We start from the raw sequence: 16,438 nt of genomic DNA, 5'->3' as shown, positions 1-16,438 counted from the left end.
AGGAAGGAAGGAAGGAAGGAAGGAAGAAAGAAAGAAAGAAGAAAGAAAGAAAGAAAGAAAGAAAGAAAGAAAGAAAGAAAGGAAGGAAGGAAGGAAGGAAGAAAGAAAGGAAGAAAGGAAGGAAGAAAGGAAGAAAGGAAGAAAGGAAGAAAGGAAGAAAGAAAGAAAGAAAGAAAGAAAGAAAGAAAGAAAGAAAGAAAGAAAGAAAGAAAGAGAGAGAGAAAGAAAGAAAGAGAGAGAGAGAGAGAAACATCAATGTGAGAGAGACACATCAATTGGCTACCTCCTGCATGTGCCCTGAATGGGTCTGGGATCCAACCTGCAACTCCGGTACATGCCCTTGACCAAGGGTGGTGATGGGGAGTGGGGCCAGCTATGGGCAGCTGGGAAGATGGCCTGATCACAGGACAGGCCTAGGAACCATACCCACGCATGAATTTCATTCTCCAGGCTTCTAGTTTAATAATAATGTCTAAGAGTGGATCTGTTTGGATTACCTATATTTAGAGATTTGGACTTCCTGGATCTGGATGTCTCTTTCTTACCCCACGTTAGGGACGTTTTCAGCTATTATTTATTTAAATACGCTTTTTGCCCCTTTCTCTCATCTCCTTCTGGAACCCCTATAATGCATATCATGACCTACTTATGTCTCCTAAGTCCCTTAAGCCGTCTTCTCTCTTTTTCTTTCTTTTTTACTTTTTATTCCTTTGATTAGGTAAATTCCATTGCCCTGTGAGGTTTGCTGATCTTTTCTTCTACTTCATTTAGTCTGCTGTTAAACTCTAATGATTTTTTTCCAGTTTAGTTATTGTATTCTTCAGCTATATGTTTTCTGTTTTGTGCTTTTTACTATTTTCTTTGTTGACATTCTCACTTTGTTTGTGCTTTGTTCTCCTGGCCTTGGTGAACATATTTACAATTGTTATTTTGAACATTCTATCAGGTTAATAACTTACATTCATTTCATTAAGATCTGTTTCTGGAGATTTTTCTTGGTGGTGGTGTTCTTGTTGCTGCTGTTGTTGTTTGGACCATATTCCTGTTTCTTCAATTTCTTTGATTCTTTTTGTTGATCTCCAAACATGAGATAAAACAGCCACCTCTCCAGTCATGGTAGACTGTTCCTATTATAAAAATGAACCACTCTGATCAGTTCATCCAAGCTTCTAGCTGTCTCTCAAGCCTCTGAGAGTGCCCTCGCCACCTTCCTTGTTCTTAATGGCTTCAGGAGTTGAGGGTCTGCCAAAAACTGTCAGTGTCCCAAAAGTGAGAATGGCAGTCAGCACTTAGATGCAGGCTGATTAGAAACTGGACCCTCAGGTGGCAGCGGAGCATTATGTAGTAAGCCCCTTCTAGGGAAACACTGGGAGATGGGTGTTTTTGTCTGCTTCCTCTCTGCTGGGCCCAGATACAGCTGCGGGGAGGAGGGAATACTCCTGCACCTGGTAAGAACTACTTCATCTGATACAGTACTGTGGGGCTGAGGAAGACAAGCCCCATTGGCTCTCAGAGCCAGGTAATCTGGGGGCCCATTTCTTGGGCGGCAGCCACTAAAGCTGGAGTGCCACCATTTGTAAAAATTCTTTCCAGGGAGACACTAGTAACTTGGTTTTGTTGTTGGAGTGGGCTAAGGAGAGAGGGCAGGAAAGGTGTTTGCTGTTTCTGTCCCTGGAGAGGATTGCAGTCAGTCACTGGATGAGCGCTGAAGTTAGAAACCTCATCCTCAGGTAGCCTTCAAAGTATATAGGGTTTTTGCCTGTTTCCTTGGCTCTAATCCCTGGAGGGGGTGGAAAGGGAGTGCTCAATACATTTGTGAATAACTGGGTTTTGTTTTGCTATATTCTTAAAGGTCTCATAGACACAATCCCCATTGGCTTTTAGAGATGGGTATTTAGAGAGTCTTAGAAGTTGGGGAAAGTATCACAAATGTTGACAAAATCCAGATGCTATTATAGATTTGGGGTCCAAACCCGGTCCAAACCCTTTGCTCCTCAGAGAAAAGCTGGTGGTTGTGGATCTGCTCCTGATTGTATGGCCTTGTGGCAGGGGGTTCTGTCAAGTGACTCAGCCTTTCCTAGGCACATTGATGTGGGTTGGTGTTCTGTCATCTGCCTAATGTGTAGGAGCTGTTCAGCTAGTTTCTGGATCACTTTCAATAGGAATTGCTCTGTGTGGAGCTATACATATTTGTAGGAGGAGGGGAGCTCAGAAACCTCTTATGTCACCATCTTAGTCACCTCTGCAATTTTCAATTATTTTAGCTATTTCTTTTGTCAATTAAATCCATATTTCTAGACTGACCATTTCTCAGAATGATCAAATGCTCAAGTCATCTACACTGAGTGGCCAGATTATTATGATCTCTGAACACATAATAATCTGGCCACTCAGTGTATATCTTATATAATAAAAAGCTAATATTCAGCTGAAGCTGGTTTGGCTCAGTGGTAGAGCGTCGGTCTGTGGACTGAAGGGTCCCGGGTTCGATTCCGGTCAAGGGCATGTACCTTGGTTGTGGGCACATCCCCCGTAGGGGGTGTGCAAGAGCAGCTGGTCGATGTTACTCTCTCATCGACGTTTCTAGCTCTCTCTCTCCCTTCCTCTCTGTAAAAAATCAATAAAATATATTTAAAAAAAACCAAAAGCTAATATTCAAATTATCCCCTTGACCAGGAGTTCAACCAGCAGGTAGGTCGACCAACCACCCATGTCCCCTCTTCCTGGCCAGGCTAGCCGGACCCCACTCATACACTGGTGTGTGTGTATATATATATATATATATATATATATATATATGCCAGATTTTTATGTGTTCAGAGATAATCTGGACACTCAGTGTATATGTTCTGTGTACTTTTTTTTATGGCAACATCTCTTGGAATTCCTCAACATCATCATCTTTTGGCTCTCACCTACGTTGAATAACCAACTGGTACATCTCCTACCTCCCTTCTTTGTTTACTCCCTGGCATTGTGGCACTTGTTGAGAAATACATCTTGGGGAAAACTTAAGGAAGATAATATTCTTGAGTCTTCACATATCTGAAACTATCCTTGTTTTACTCTAATACTATCATTTAGCTAGACATGGGATTTAGGGTACAATGAAGATTTTTGAAGACGTTGTTCCATTATTTTCTAACTTCCAGTGCTGTTAGGAAGTCAAATGTTATTCTGATTCTGGGCTCTTTGAATGGGACCTATTTTCTTCTCAGAAACTTAAAATTGTGTCTTTACCCCAATACTCTGAAATTTTGCATCGTTTGTGCTTTGGATAGTTTTTCTTTTCTTTTTTTATTTTTCTGGGTGTACATTGGGCCTTTGTAATCTGCAAACCCATGTCTTTCAGTTCTGAGAAATTACATAATTTCCAGGATAATTTTCTACCCTCCTTTTTCCCTATCTCTGCTAGAACCCAATGCTTAGGTATTGTATCCCCTGAAAAAATCCTATTTTCTTATTTTCTGTCACTTTTCATTTCTGACTTTTTGTTCATGTATTTGTAAAACTTCCTTAACTTGATCTTCCAAATCTTCTTCGAAGCATTATTTAAATAACTTTATTGTGCTTTAGAGCTTTTCAATATATCATCCCATGCTTATTTCCTATGTATAATCAATATTGACTTACAATGACATAGATCTTGTGATATAATGTGCTTCTTGGGGAAAACTTTGCCAATTCAATATTTTCTCTTTATATAGGGTTTAATCTGCCAAAAACATGTACCTTTTAGTCCCACGCTGTTAATTAAATTTAGTTTAAAATGATTTCTTCAAAACTTGTCAAGTATCACAAAATGTTGGCAAAAAAAAAAACAAAGTTTCTTAGGAGTATTTGTGGTCACACTACAAATAGAACTGAAGTATAAATAACTGCAAGATAAAAAGACAAGGAGATGGTTCCAGCAATCAGAGTTAGCCAACGCACAGGGCTTTTGGCAGTGGCCTGGAGTGTGGGATGCATTGCCCACTTGAACTGACATCCAAATGCCTGTGGTTTCTTTGTTCCAATATCAGTTCATCATACTGGTTTGTTTTTGTTTTAAGGTCATCAGGCTTCTGAGCAAGAATTTCATCTCTAGAAAATATTCCATGCCAAAACTCCCTATGTCTGTGCAATTTACTTGAATGAGTGACATGTGGTTTTATATTGGCATTCTCTTATTGCAAATGATAATGGCATCTTATATCAGTTGATTAGGTTTCAAAATGTTTTTATGTGCAGTCTCTCAGTAAAAACCCTGTAAATTTTTTTAACGTATTATTTTTTATTTTAGAGAGGAAGGGAGAGGGAGAGATAGAAACATCAATGATGAGAGAGAATCATTGATCGGCTGCCTGCTGCATGCCCTCTACTGGAGACCAAGCCCACAACCCGGGCATGTGCAGACAGGAATTAAACCCGGGACTCTTCAGTCCGCAGGTCAATGCTCTATCCACTAAGCAAAACCGGCTAGGGCAACCCTGTAAATTTTAATCTTCGTTTCACAAAGTTTGTAAAAATAGAATACTGGTTAAGAGCCTCATCATTCTTAACTGAAAAAATGGCATAACACTGATCTCTTAGGGTTTGTGTTACTTTATATACACAGAATGATTATGTCTGATATATAGTAAGTGCCCCTAAAGGAGCTGCCATTGTCATAATGCTAGAGTCTGTCTTAGGGATTCTAGCAGTGTGTGTTAATATTGTCATCCTTCTGTTTTTCACTTATTTATAACATATCTTCCTTTTGTATGTTCTGCATTCTTATTCAATTACAAACTTTTCCAAAAAAAAAAAAAAGGGAATTACCTACCAAAAGCCTTTACAAATTTGAGACTCACCATGCTATCAGCTGACTCAAATTGGTTTTGCATCCAAAATACTTTCCGGCACCCAAAACTCACAGTTTTAGGCAAATGAAAACTACTTTTACTATTTGAATTTCTTTAAAGGATATGCTCTGCATAAGTATTCTATGAATTACATTTCTCAGTTGTTGCATCGCAATTTAATACATACTTCTTAAGGATATAGTCAAACATATAACTCCTAAAGATCTGGGCTTATTTGGGTGTTTGTTTTTATCCTCATGAGAGGATTTATATATTAATTTTAGATGGAGGCAAGGAGAGGAAGAGAAAGAGAAAGATCCTTCTGTTGCCTCCCATATGCACCCTGACCAGAGATTGAACCTGCAATCTTTTTTGGTGTATGGGCTGATGTTCCAACAGAGCCATCCGGCCGGGCCTGTTTTGATTTTTAACGTAAAAGCTAAGAGCCTAGCCCACATGAATCTGGCCTGCAGAGGAGAGAAAAGTCTGCCTTTGTGCCCATGCTCTTCAAGATGTGACACTTCCATGTCCCTATTCTGGAGATACTGTGGCTTCCTGAAGTCCAGAGACCTGAGTTCCAGGAAACACAACCAGGAAGTCCTTGTAAAGAACTTTTTTCATGTGCATTTGTTTCCATAGCTTAATCTAACAGTTTTCAAATGTCACATGTGAATTCCTACGTGGACCCCCTCAAAACTTTGATTCAGTAGATAGGATGGAGCAAGAAGTCTGCATTTAAAACAAACTTTCCCCACAGCTGCTGCTATGTGATACCGACATAGGTAGTGCAAACCCCACAAAGAGGAACACGGCCTAAGACTAAGACTGAGAGTTGTGATAAAAGGAATATAAAGGGATCTCCCTACTTCTCTCCCCCAGGAAGTAGTTGAAACAGCTAGAGAAAACTGAGGGTCCTTGTTGCTGGGATTAGCCTGGGTCTACTACATACCTCTTTCCTATATATCCATTACCAACTTTCCCAGTTATTGCTACTAATTTGGACTTTAAAAATTTAGACAATTATTTTATTAACTTAACGCTGTTCTTATATAAAGCATTACGCAAGCTGTTTAGAAAGTGAGATTCAATGTTTTGTTTTTCCTTTCCTCGTGCTTCTAGAACATATGTCCATTCAAAACAGATTCAGGAAGGCTATTAGTGTAACAAGGGAATGTTGTCTCCCCCTGAAGAATATATTACTATTTTGTTTTCATTTCCCTCCTACACAGCTATGAATTCCAGGTGAAACCAAAAAACCCACTGGGGGAAGGCCCGCTCAGCAACACGGTGGCATTCAGTACTGAATCAGGTAATCACATCGACAGCAATTCCCAGCCAGGATGTAAAGGGCCACAAGGTTTTGCAATAAGGAGCTTTTCTGAAGCCCAGCCAAACACTATGTGTAGTTTCTTGAATTTCCAAAAGTCATCTATGGGACAACACCAATTGTGGAAGATGCCCACCAGGAAAGACCACTTATGTTTTTCCTCATATATTTTGATGTAAGAAAAAAGGTATATCAGTTTAAAAGAAAAATGTTTAATCTATACTCAAAAATCTAGTGAATTAATGGTCTTCTGTATGCCAGCATCAATTCCTGGAATCAAAATATCAGACATGCTGAGCCATACATCTAGAAAGAGAACTCATTTGATACGTTTGTTTTATAATAAGCAGCTGTAAATTTTCTCTTTGGTGACCTTCTAAGCTCCAGTTCCCTAATGAAATATATATATACCCACAGCATCATTTATATAATTTTACACCAGCTGCAGTTCGTGAAGTGTTGGTGATTTTATCATCAGTAATTTTTAAATGAAACTAAAAGAGGAAGCTTTTAAAATGGAAGTGAAAGCTAAAACAGCAATGACGATGTCTACTCAAATCACAAATAAAAGACACAGCTGACTATCTGGCAGATTTCCAATTGAGAACGATTTCCAAAACAACAGCCACATACTTTCCAATTCCATTTTAGAAAGAGTAAACTATTTTGTGGGGGAAATTTCTTTACTGTAAGCACCACCTTCTTCACTGTACCACTGGAACACTGAGACCTACTTAATAACTTCTGACTCTGTTGCTGTTTCTCCTCAGCGGATCCGAGAGTGAGCGAGCCAGTTTCTGGTAAGTACCTGCCTCGATGTAAACATAACTACATGCTTCTCTAAACTGATTCAACTAACAGACATGGCAGAATGTTAAGTCATGATATCAATCAGATGTGAATGAGTATCCAAAAGAAGTAGGGAGATCCCTTTATATTCTCAGTTTCAATGAGAGTCTATGATGTTTTAGGAACAAGTTGGATGTTTTGAAGCTTGCTTTCATTCATGTACCAAATTTTTTGTATAATAACTATCAAGATATAATAACCTCATTTCCACTTTTAATAGCAAGTCACATTAGAGCAGCTGTTTAAATTGTATATGCTGCCTCACAAAACAAACCCTGAATTCCCTCAGGATGCTGTCTACATCTATCCCTGCATAGGCTATTCAATACCTAAAAACACACCTCTACAGCTTTACCACTATTGACAGGAACTTAAGTGGGGCCTTATGTGTTTAAACTCCTATAATATTTTTGGCTCCAATATTTAGCATTAGAGAAAGCCAGCTGTCAACAAATTGACAGTGAACTTTGAAAATTGTTTTTATTTGTTGTTTGTTTGTTTGTTTGTTTGTTTGTTTTTTAAAGCTTTTAGGACAACTCTTCGGCACCAAAAGCAGATACTAAACTCAAATCTTATGTTTTCCTGATGCAGGAGGAAGAGATGCCATCTGGACAGAAAGACCCTTTGATTCAGACTCTTACTCAGAATGTAAAGGCAAACAATATGTCAAAAGGACTTGGTATAAAAAGTTTGTAGGGGTGCAGCTATGCAACTCTCTCAGATACAAGATTTATCTGAGCGACTCCCTCGCAGGTAAGCAAGACTGCCTGCTGTTTTGAGTCTTATCTTTCAAGGGAATGCTTTGCAACATTCTGTAAAACTTGGCCTTTTCTTTGGACAGAAACTAAGGTCTGATGTAGATACAATTTTTCTTTTTGAGCAAGATGTTATTGAAATAGCCTAGAAAACAAGGACTTGAGACATGCTTTTAGAAGGTAAACAATGAAAATGCAATTTGAACAGTGCCATCATGGCAAACTTGCATGTAAAGACACTAGCCACATTTAAGCTCAATTTTGTTACAGCCAACCAAGGATAAAAACCTTACTGATGTTAAAATGGGTGTATCTAACAGTACTCCTGGGAGGAATAAGACAATCAAATTTTTAGTCTGATAATGACAAGATCAAGATTATAAATACTGGTTGGAAAGGCTATGTACCCCCTTGCTCCAGACTCAGCAGCTTATTTTCTCTTCTATACTCCTACAGTAAAAATTTTAAATAAGGCTTAGAAAGACAGACATTTGTTCAATTATTCAACAAGTAGTATCCGCTTTATTCAGACACTGTTCTAGGTGCTAGGGACAAAACAGCAAACAAGACACAAGCAAGCCTTCTTGTAACTTACAGGTTGTAGTGCTTTGGGGAAAAAAAAAAAGAATGGAACAAAATAGCTGAATGAAAACTCCTTTAATTATGTGTTAGGAAAAGCCTCTCTGAAAAGATAACACTGTGCTAGGAGGAAAACTACGAGAAGGCACCAACCAAGCAAAGATCTATGGGAAAGCAGAGATGGAGGAAGAGAAACTCAAAGACGTATGGCAGAACACGCATAGCCAGTTCCCTGTGTGGCTGAGGCTTAGTAAGAGGAAGACAAGGCAGTCAGGGGTGAAATCATGTGAGACTTTGTGTTTTCTTCTAAGTACAATAGGAGGTTGCTGGAGAGATTTATGGGAGTAGCATATGAGTAGCATTTTTTAAAAAATATATTTTTATTGATTTTTTACAGAGAGGAAGGGAAAGAGATAGAGAGCTAGAAACGTCGATGAGAAACACCGACCAGCTGCCTCTTGCACACCCCCTACCGGGAATGTGCCCGCAACCAACGTACATACCCCTGACGGGAATCGAACCTGGGACCTTTCAGTTCGCAGACCGACGCTCTACCACTGAGCCAAACCGGTTTCGGCCTGAGTAGCATTTTTAAAATATGCAGGATATGAGAGGAAGGGAAAAAGAATGGAGGCAAAAGGAAAAACAGGAATGTCAGCTGGCAGACCATTTCATAGTTCAGTCAAAGGGCGCTGATGGCTTGAACTAGGTAAGAGTAGGGGAAAGTACAAGATCAGGAAAGAATAATTATTTGGAACAATGTGATTATTTCAGAACTAGAGGCCTGGTGCATTCATGCACTGGTGGGGTCCCTCAGCCTGGCCTGCACCCTCTTGCAATCCGGGACCTTTGGGGGATGTCAGACTGCCAGTTTTGGCCCTGTCCCTACAGGTCAGGTGGCTGGGGGGAAGCCCGGGCTGAATGCTGCGCAGCTCCCGTTCATCCCAGCCCCTCTGCGCCTACTGCCGAAACTTGATAGCAAGCTGCTGGGGAGAGAGCAGAGGCTCATGCCACCACAGGCAGCTATGCTCACCAGCCATGAGCCCAGCATCTGGCGCTCCCACTATGGGAGGGCACTAACCACCAGGGGGCAGCCCCTGCATTAAGAATCTGCCCCCTGGTGGTCAGTGCACGTCATAGCTGCCAGCCAGTTGTCCAGTTGCTTAGGCTTTTATATATATAGACTAGAGGCCCATTGCACGAAGAGATTCGTGCAATAGGCCTTCCTACCCTTGGCTTCCAGCACGGGTTTTCCTCCGGCACTTTGGGATCCAGGCTTTTGCTCAGGTCAGGCAGACTCTGGAGTCAGTCTGACATCTTCATCTTCACCGTGCCCAGAGTGCCTCTCCTATAGATCAGTGTTTTTCAACCTTTTTTGGGCAAAGGCACACTTGTTTCATGAAAAAAATCACGAGGCACACCACCATTAGAAAATGTTAAAAAATTTAACTCTGTGCCCATATTGACTATATATAAAGTAATTCTCTTGAATAGGAATCAAATAAACACAAAGAAAGTATTTTATAATTACTTTATTATGAAATATTAAGTAAACAAAATAGTGAAAAATTATAAAATTCTTGTCTTGTCTGCACCTACAGCACACCAGGCAACATCTCGCGGCGCACTAGTGTGCCGCAGAACAGTGGTTGAAAAACGCTGCTATGGATCCCTTTGCCCCCTGCCCTCCCTCTCATAGCAGGTATCCTGCCCCGCCCAGCCACTCCACATGTGTGGAGCAGCTAGGCAGCCACCATTTCCCCCCCTTCTAATTTGCATATTTCTCCTGATTGGCTGGTGGGTGTAGCAGAGTGATGGTTAATTTGCATGTTTCTCTTTTATTAGTGTAGATAGATGGTCTCATATCAAAGTAAGTAACATTTTATGATCCTTTTAATTTTTGGTTCTTCAGGAAAGTTTTATAACATAGGCGATCAGAGAGGCCATGGAGAAGATCACTGCCAATTTGTGGACTCATTTTTAGATGGACACACAGGGCAGCAATTGACTTCTGAGCAGTTACCCACAAAACAAGGTATGTTTTCTGAGCCTCCTCAAAAGCAAGGTTTTATAAATTGACACAAAAAGAATTCAAGCTGAGGAAAGCAATCACTTTAAAAATAATTCTATGCTAGCACTGTTATAATTATCTAGCTAGAAAGAAAAAAAAAACTGTTAGAAGGCCTTACTTAGTATCGATATGAAGAGTTTAATGGAAGTTTCTCAACTTTCCTCCCAGTCCCTAAGACTATATTCCTTAGGACCAAGGAAAGCTACAGACAAATGTATTTTACTTCAAGGAAACCTGAATAAAAGCAATGTTTCCTAAACTTAAATCATTCATATATTACCTTTATGTTCTTTGTCAATACTGAGCACATAGGCATTTTTTTATTCCCTTAAAAAAATTTTAAAGACAGATTACCACAAATGGAAAAACAGTACTATTGGCCTTCATTATATAAGTTCAGTTAAAATAAAACAATTATGTTAAAAAATGTATAATCATGGTAATGCTGGACACATTAGCACTAAGGTGCTTAATGAAGATTAAAAAGATGAAAATTAATTTACTTGTTGTACAGACAAGGTAGGAGAGGGTAAATTAAATGTCCATATTACTTGGGAATCACCAAGAAGTTCATTAGATATCTTAAATCATTTGACTAGTCTTTTCAGCAACACATTTTGTTCACTGGCACCATGAAAAGATGCTTTGATAGGATCTGTGAACCCATGAAACAAGTTGAAACTGGTGTCTCATAGGGATTAGATACATACTATAAATTTTATATATTTCTACATTTTACATTCACAGAGAAATTTTGAAAGTTTTACTCATTTAGTATAGGGTCATTAAAGATTCCACCTAAGTTTAATTCTTAGAAATTTAGCAAGCTTGATACATTCTACCTTTGTTTCTTAACACAGTGGTAAATACACATAGCACCATTACTCAGGTCAGTTCTTCATAGACCACCATAGGTCTGTAATGTGCAGAAAGCACACTTTCACATAAGACAGAGTGTAGATGTGCTCAATGACACTCAAAAACACACAACTCCTCTGACTCCTGCTCCTTTCCAGCTTTGTTTCCTATATACTACCAGCAGTCCCATGCTTTAAGGAGTTACAGATGCTTCTGATGTTTAGCCCCCGTTTCTACCTCAGGAAAGATTTCATGGCCTCTGCTGCTCTCCATTTCTGAAATACTTCATGGAGAGTAACCTTCAGCCATTCAATCTATGAGCAAAAAAGGCACATATATATCATTGCAATTATTATAACTAATTTTCCCTTTTAGGCTATTTCAGAGCAGTTCGCCAGGAGCCTGTCCAGTTTGGAGAAATCGGTGGTCACACCCAAATCAATTACGTTCAGTGGTATGAATGTGGGACCACAATTCCTGGAAAATGGTAGATGCTGCAATCATGTTCACAAGTGCTTTGTTTCATCGTGGCAAAAAATAATTGCACACACTATGGTATTTGTCATGTCCATGAAAAGCTGTTCTGTTTACTATGTATAAAAGTTTGAAATCTAATTGATAGCAATATTAGATGTTTATTAGAAAAATTGCTGAGAATATTTATCAGGTTTTAAAAAGTCATTTTAATAAAGCAAGGTATTAACAGAGTAACATTTTTCTGGGGAAGCTGGCTCCCTATTCATGGTATTTTAAGAGATTGTTTTGTATATTATTTATCACAATGTTGTAATGTTTTGAGATACTTTTATAACAAAATTAACATCAAAAACTAATATACTTTTTAAAAAATGTTTACTTTTATTAATGTGTATTCTTCCTACTGGTGAGTTAATTCCATAAATCTCTCTTTGGTTTAACTTATTAGATCAGATTAACTTCAGCATATATATCTGGGGGTAATATTCACATGTTTACTTAAACTTCAGGGTTTTTTTTAGCAATAGTTGAATATCTTTTCTGAATGTTTAAATAAACATTCATGTGAATATACATTTCCTCAAATATTTGTAAGGTTGTTTCAATAAGCAAATTTCATTTCAGCTAAAAATAGAATTGAGAGAACAACAGTTTCAAAAATACATTTTCTTACTATACTCATAATTATATATTACAATATCTGAATATACTTTGTCAAACTATCCCTTCAAGCAACTGTCTTTGTATTGTTTTTAATATAATTCTAAACAAGTTGTATGAGGAAACTGAATGTGAAGTCTGAGCACAAAAAGATAACATGAGATCACTACCATTTTACAGAAATATTTACTATATTTTTACACATAAGGAATGAATGTTTCAGAAGATGTTTTCATAGTCCAACTTAACCTGTACTTACTCAGACCCATTTTTATTTAAAAAGGTATTTCCCCCATTTGGAGAGGGAGGTGGGAATGCTGTATTGTTGCCCTCATTCTGAGAGGTCCCTTTCAACATGCTTCAATTTTATCAATGCTACACTCTGTACTTTTCAAACAAGTAGAAACTGCAATAAAGAGATTAGTGTTTTTTTAAGGCTGTTATTTATTTCTGAATGGTTCATCTCTATAAGGAAAATTAGTTATTCAGGATCTACCAAAACCCCCTGGTATCTTTTAATACTGTATCTATTGTGTTTATGTATTATTGCTAATCTATCTTCCTGTGACATCAATTTTAAAGTTTCACTGTTTTAAGCCAATTATTGTTAAATGCATTTCTTTCAAGACATGCAAAAATCAGTTTCTCTGAATAGAAACTGTTCTAAGTTAAACCATCTATACTTTGGGGACCCCCACCCTGAAGTGGGTGTGGCCAGCCTGCAAACAGCCATCAGCCCCTCACTCAGGCTGACCAGGCACCCCAGGAGGAACCCCCACCCTGATGGGAGGGTGAGCAGCTTGAAACAGCTCTCAGCCCTCCACCCAGGCTGGCCATGCCCCCAGCAGGGAACCTCACCCATGGGGGCGTGGCCGGCCAGCAAACCAACACAGTCCCTCCCCCAGGCTGCCCCATGTCCCAAGGGAACCCCCACCGTGATCCAGGACACACTTCAGGGCAAACCAGCCAGCCCCCTCCTGTGTACCAGGCCTCTACACTAATAAAAGGGTAAGATGCTAATTAGACTGGAAGACCTTCAGGACATTCTTCCGAACAAAGCCATAGTGGCAGGCCATGGAAGAGGTGGTTAGAGGCCAAGAGGGGAGGGCAGTTGGAGATGAGTAGATTAGCAGGGAGGCCAGTTGGAAATAAGCAGGTCATCAGTGGGGGTCAGTTGAAGGTGATCAAGACAGCAGGGGGGGGCGGGCAGTTTGGGGCGAGCAGGCCAGCAGGGGGGCAGTTGGGGGCAAGCAAGCTGGCAATGGGGCAGCTGGGGGCAAGCACGCTGGCATGAGGGGCAGTTGGGGGTGATCAGGCTGGTGGCAGGGGGCATTTGGGGGTGAAAAGGTGGGCAGGCAGAGTGGTTAAGGGCAATCAGGCAGGTGAGAGGTTAGGAGCCAGCAGTCCCAGATTGGGAAAGGGATGTCCGACTGCTGGTTTAGGCCTGATCCCTGTAAACTGACAGTAGGACATCCTTCGAAAGGTCCCAGATTGGAAAGGGTGCAGGCTGGGCTGAGGAACACCTCGCCCCCCCCCCCCCGCCCCCACCGCAAAACTCCCCCCAATTCCTGTGCACGAATTTTGTGAACTGGGCCACTAGTGAATATATAATTTTAGTGATTAAATTAAACTACAAGACCACTAATTGATTCAATCATCTTTATTAACCTATCAATGTTATTACATTTTATACATAATATCTAGTTGTCTTTTCAAAGAGATCTATTTTTAGTACATCATGTTAATAGTACAAAGCCAAATGAGATGGCTAAATTTCAACCTAGCATTTTAATAACCTCTGGACAAGGCAAGCTAGAAAGTCAATCACTTTGCACACATAGAGTAGTGTTCCAAAATTACTAGGAAGCTGCTACACTTTTAAGCAGGGGAGGAAATAATTTTCATTTTGGTCTTTTGTTGTGTTCTAGCAAGTTATACTCTCAATTAACAGCAACAATGATACCATAAAAAATGCTCTGCTTTTTAAATTTCTGAACTTCAATACAAATTAAAATAACAGTATTGGAGTCTTTTGGGAGGCAAATAGGTAGCAGCTACATTTCACCAATGTAGCTGAGCTCTTTATCGATAACCGGGTCCAGGCTGAGTATAGCCCTGACCAAAGGGAGGACGGTTACGTGCATACGGGTTAGCCCCACTTGGCGGAGGGGTTATGGTACTTGCAGACTGAGTAAAACCTGGTCTTGGTTGATAGGCTGCGGCCTGGCTTGGAGCCATTCCAGGTTGTGAGGCAGGGGCCACAGTGTAATTAGTGGGCTGAGAAGTTTGGGTGGCGTAAGTATGTGGAGGGTAACTGCTCGCCTGGTACTGCTGTGGCTGTTGAGCAGGCAGTTGTTGAGGCTGACCAGAAAATGCAGCAGCTTGTGCCTGGGAAGTTGCTTGCTGGCCATATCCTTGGTACTGCTGAGGTTGCTGGGGTCCAGTCTGCTGACTATAGCCTGCTGAAAAGGCAAAATAAAGAATGTATATACTATCTTTGTCTATTGATTAAAATTTTCCAGAGAAATAGTCTTTACTGTTATGGACCAAAAAATGATGAGAAATCCCAAGTATTTATATAACAAGTAAGGTAGTAGATTCTACCGTATAATCTTATTTCCAGACTAAATGGCATCAAAATTTTTCTTAACACTTTTTAAACCCACTCATCTTAAATTGAAACCTGTATACACATATTTCTTCACTACCAACTGCTTCTACACTATATAATCCGTGAGAGCATAATTCCTAGTATAGAGTAGATGCTCAAATGATAAAGGGCAGAATTAACGCAAAAACTTAGTCATTAGTCTGGTTTTGAGGGAAGGCCTATTTAACAACAGTACCAAATAAAAACACGTTAGAGAATTAATATTTTAAAATGAAACAATGGTACTACAAATACATCTAAATGTGCTATTGAGATGCTTTAAAGGTTTAGTCACTCTATAAAAACTAAGCCATTTAAGAATAAACATTAAGTACCCATCTTCACAACCCTTAATATTTTCACTTTTTTAAAATTTGGTATCTGATGTGTTTTTTTGCCTATACAACTCAATATTACAATTTAGCAGTAATAACATCACACACAAAAAGCATACCCTATTGCCCCACAAAAGCAACATCTATATTCATTATTTACTAAGGATATAAATTTTTTTTAAAGAAAAAGTCTGCTTCACTAAAAACTTTTATCTCTACCATGAAACACACCTGCAGCTACTTGCAATGAAACCTCTCCATTGACTGGAATCCTGTCAGCATTAAATACCAGATACATAAGAAAATTATTAAAATATGTACGTTTAAAAAAAAAAAAAAGGACTGAATGAATTTGTGTATATTCTGAACTCACCTTTAACCTCGGTTCAAAATTTACTCATGAAAGAAACCTTTTGACATAGTCCATGAATAAAACTGGAAAAAGGTCAGAGGGAAACTGGCAAACCAACAGTGTCAAAAATGGTCCAATGCTACCACCCCCACTTAGTCTCCAAGCAGAGTATTCAGTTGACTATTCCCATATCTCCCAATCAAATTTATATTAATAGGACTAGTGGGATCAGAAATACAAAGACAATTTCAAAAAAGCTAAATTTTACTCATAGAGTGGAGACCCTGACTAAAATCATTAAAAGCAAGCTTAATTTTTAATAACTAAATCAAATAACTAATGCATTTTACTTATATTTTCTAAATACTGAACTAAAGTTAATTCATGATCAAATATTGAGTGTCATTTAGTTTCTCCTATCTTCTACATAAAATTTTTTAACTTAAATTTTTTACTGTAAGATTATGGAGAAACAGACGGACTCAGCTTTTATACTGAAAAGATCTATTCAATTTAACACCGTAAACAAAAAAAAAAATCAAAAAAATTAAAACAAACAAATAAAAAAACCTGCCTTTTCATCCTGGCAAAAATGAACAAAAAAATCTCAACTGCCTTTTTCACTAAGGAGTCTGGAAACAACTGGATCCTTGATGATCTCTTAAGAGGGAGACTGACCCATAGGGGCCTAAGATGCCATTT

At 39.1% G+C, this 16,438-nt stretch overlaps 2 protein-coding genes across 9 annotated transcripts in view; one reads left to right on the top strand and one right to left on the bottom strand.

Annotated features, from left to right (window-relative positions):
* LOC118724369 (ABI family member 3 binding protein) overlaps window positions 1–12,834 on the top strand; it is a 238,964-nt gene extending 226,130 nt beyond the window's left edge. The window contains exons 61-65 of the mRNA XM_045584034.1: window positions 6,053–6,132; window positions 6,921–6,950; window positions 7,591–7,752; window positions 10,246–10,368; window positions 11,638–12,834. Of these exons, the coding sequence (XP_045439990.1) occupies window positions 6,053–6,132; window positions 6,921–6,950; window positions 7,591–7,752; window positions 10,246–10,368; window positions 11,638–11,753 (511 nt within the window). The 3' untranslated portion in view covers window positions 11,754–12,834. The remainder of the gene's footprint in view (window positions 1–6,052; window positions 6,133–6,920; window positions 6,951–7,590; window positions 7,753–10,245; window positions 10,369–11,637) is intronic.
* Window positions 12,835–14,044: 1,210 nt separating this feature from the next.
* TFG (trafficking from ER to golgi regulator) overlaps window positions 14,045–16,438 on the bottom strand; it is a 38,322-nt gene continuing 35,928 nt past the window's right edge. For 6 of the 8 annotated variants that reach the window (XM_036447548.2, XM_036447547.2, XM_036447541.2 and 3 more), the window contains one exon: window positions 14,045–14,861. In XM_036447548.2, the coding sequence (XP_036303441.1) occupies window positions 14,482–14,861 (380 nt within the window). In that variant the 3' untranslated portion in view covers window positions 14,045–14,481. The remainder of the gene's footprint in view (window positions 14,862–16,438) is intronic. The other 2 variants (XM_036447542.2, XM_036447544.2) reach the window with 1 other exon arrangement.

Source organism: Pipistrellus kuhlii, unplaced genomic scaffold, assembly GCF_014108245.1.
Source record: "Pipistrellus kuhlii isolate mPipKuh1 unplaced genomic scaffold, mPipKuh1.p scaffold_m20_p_2, whole genome shotgun sequence".
NCBI lineage: Eukaryota > Metazoa > Chordata > Mammalia > Chiroptera > Vespertilionidae > Pipistrellus > Pipistrellus kuhlii.
The sequence above is the reverse complement of the archived record's forward strand: the minus strand, read 5'-3'. Positions and strand labels throughout refer to the sequence as shown.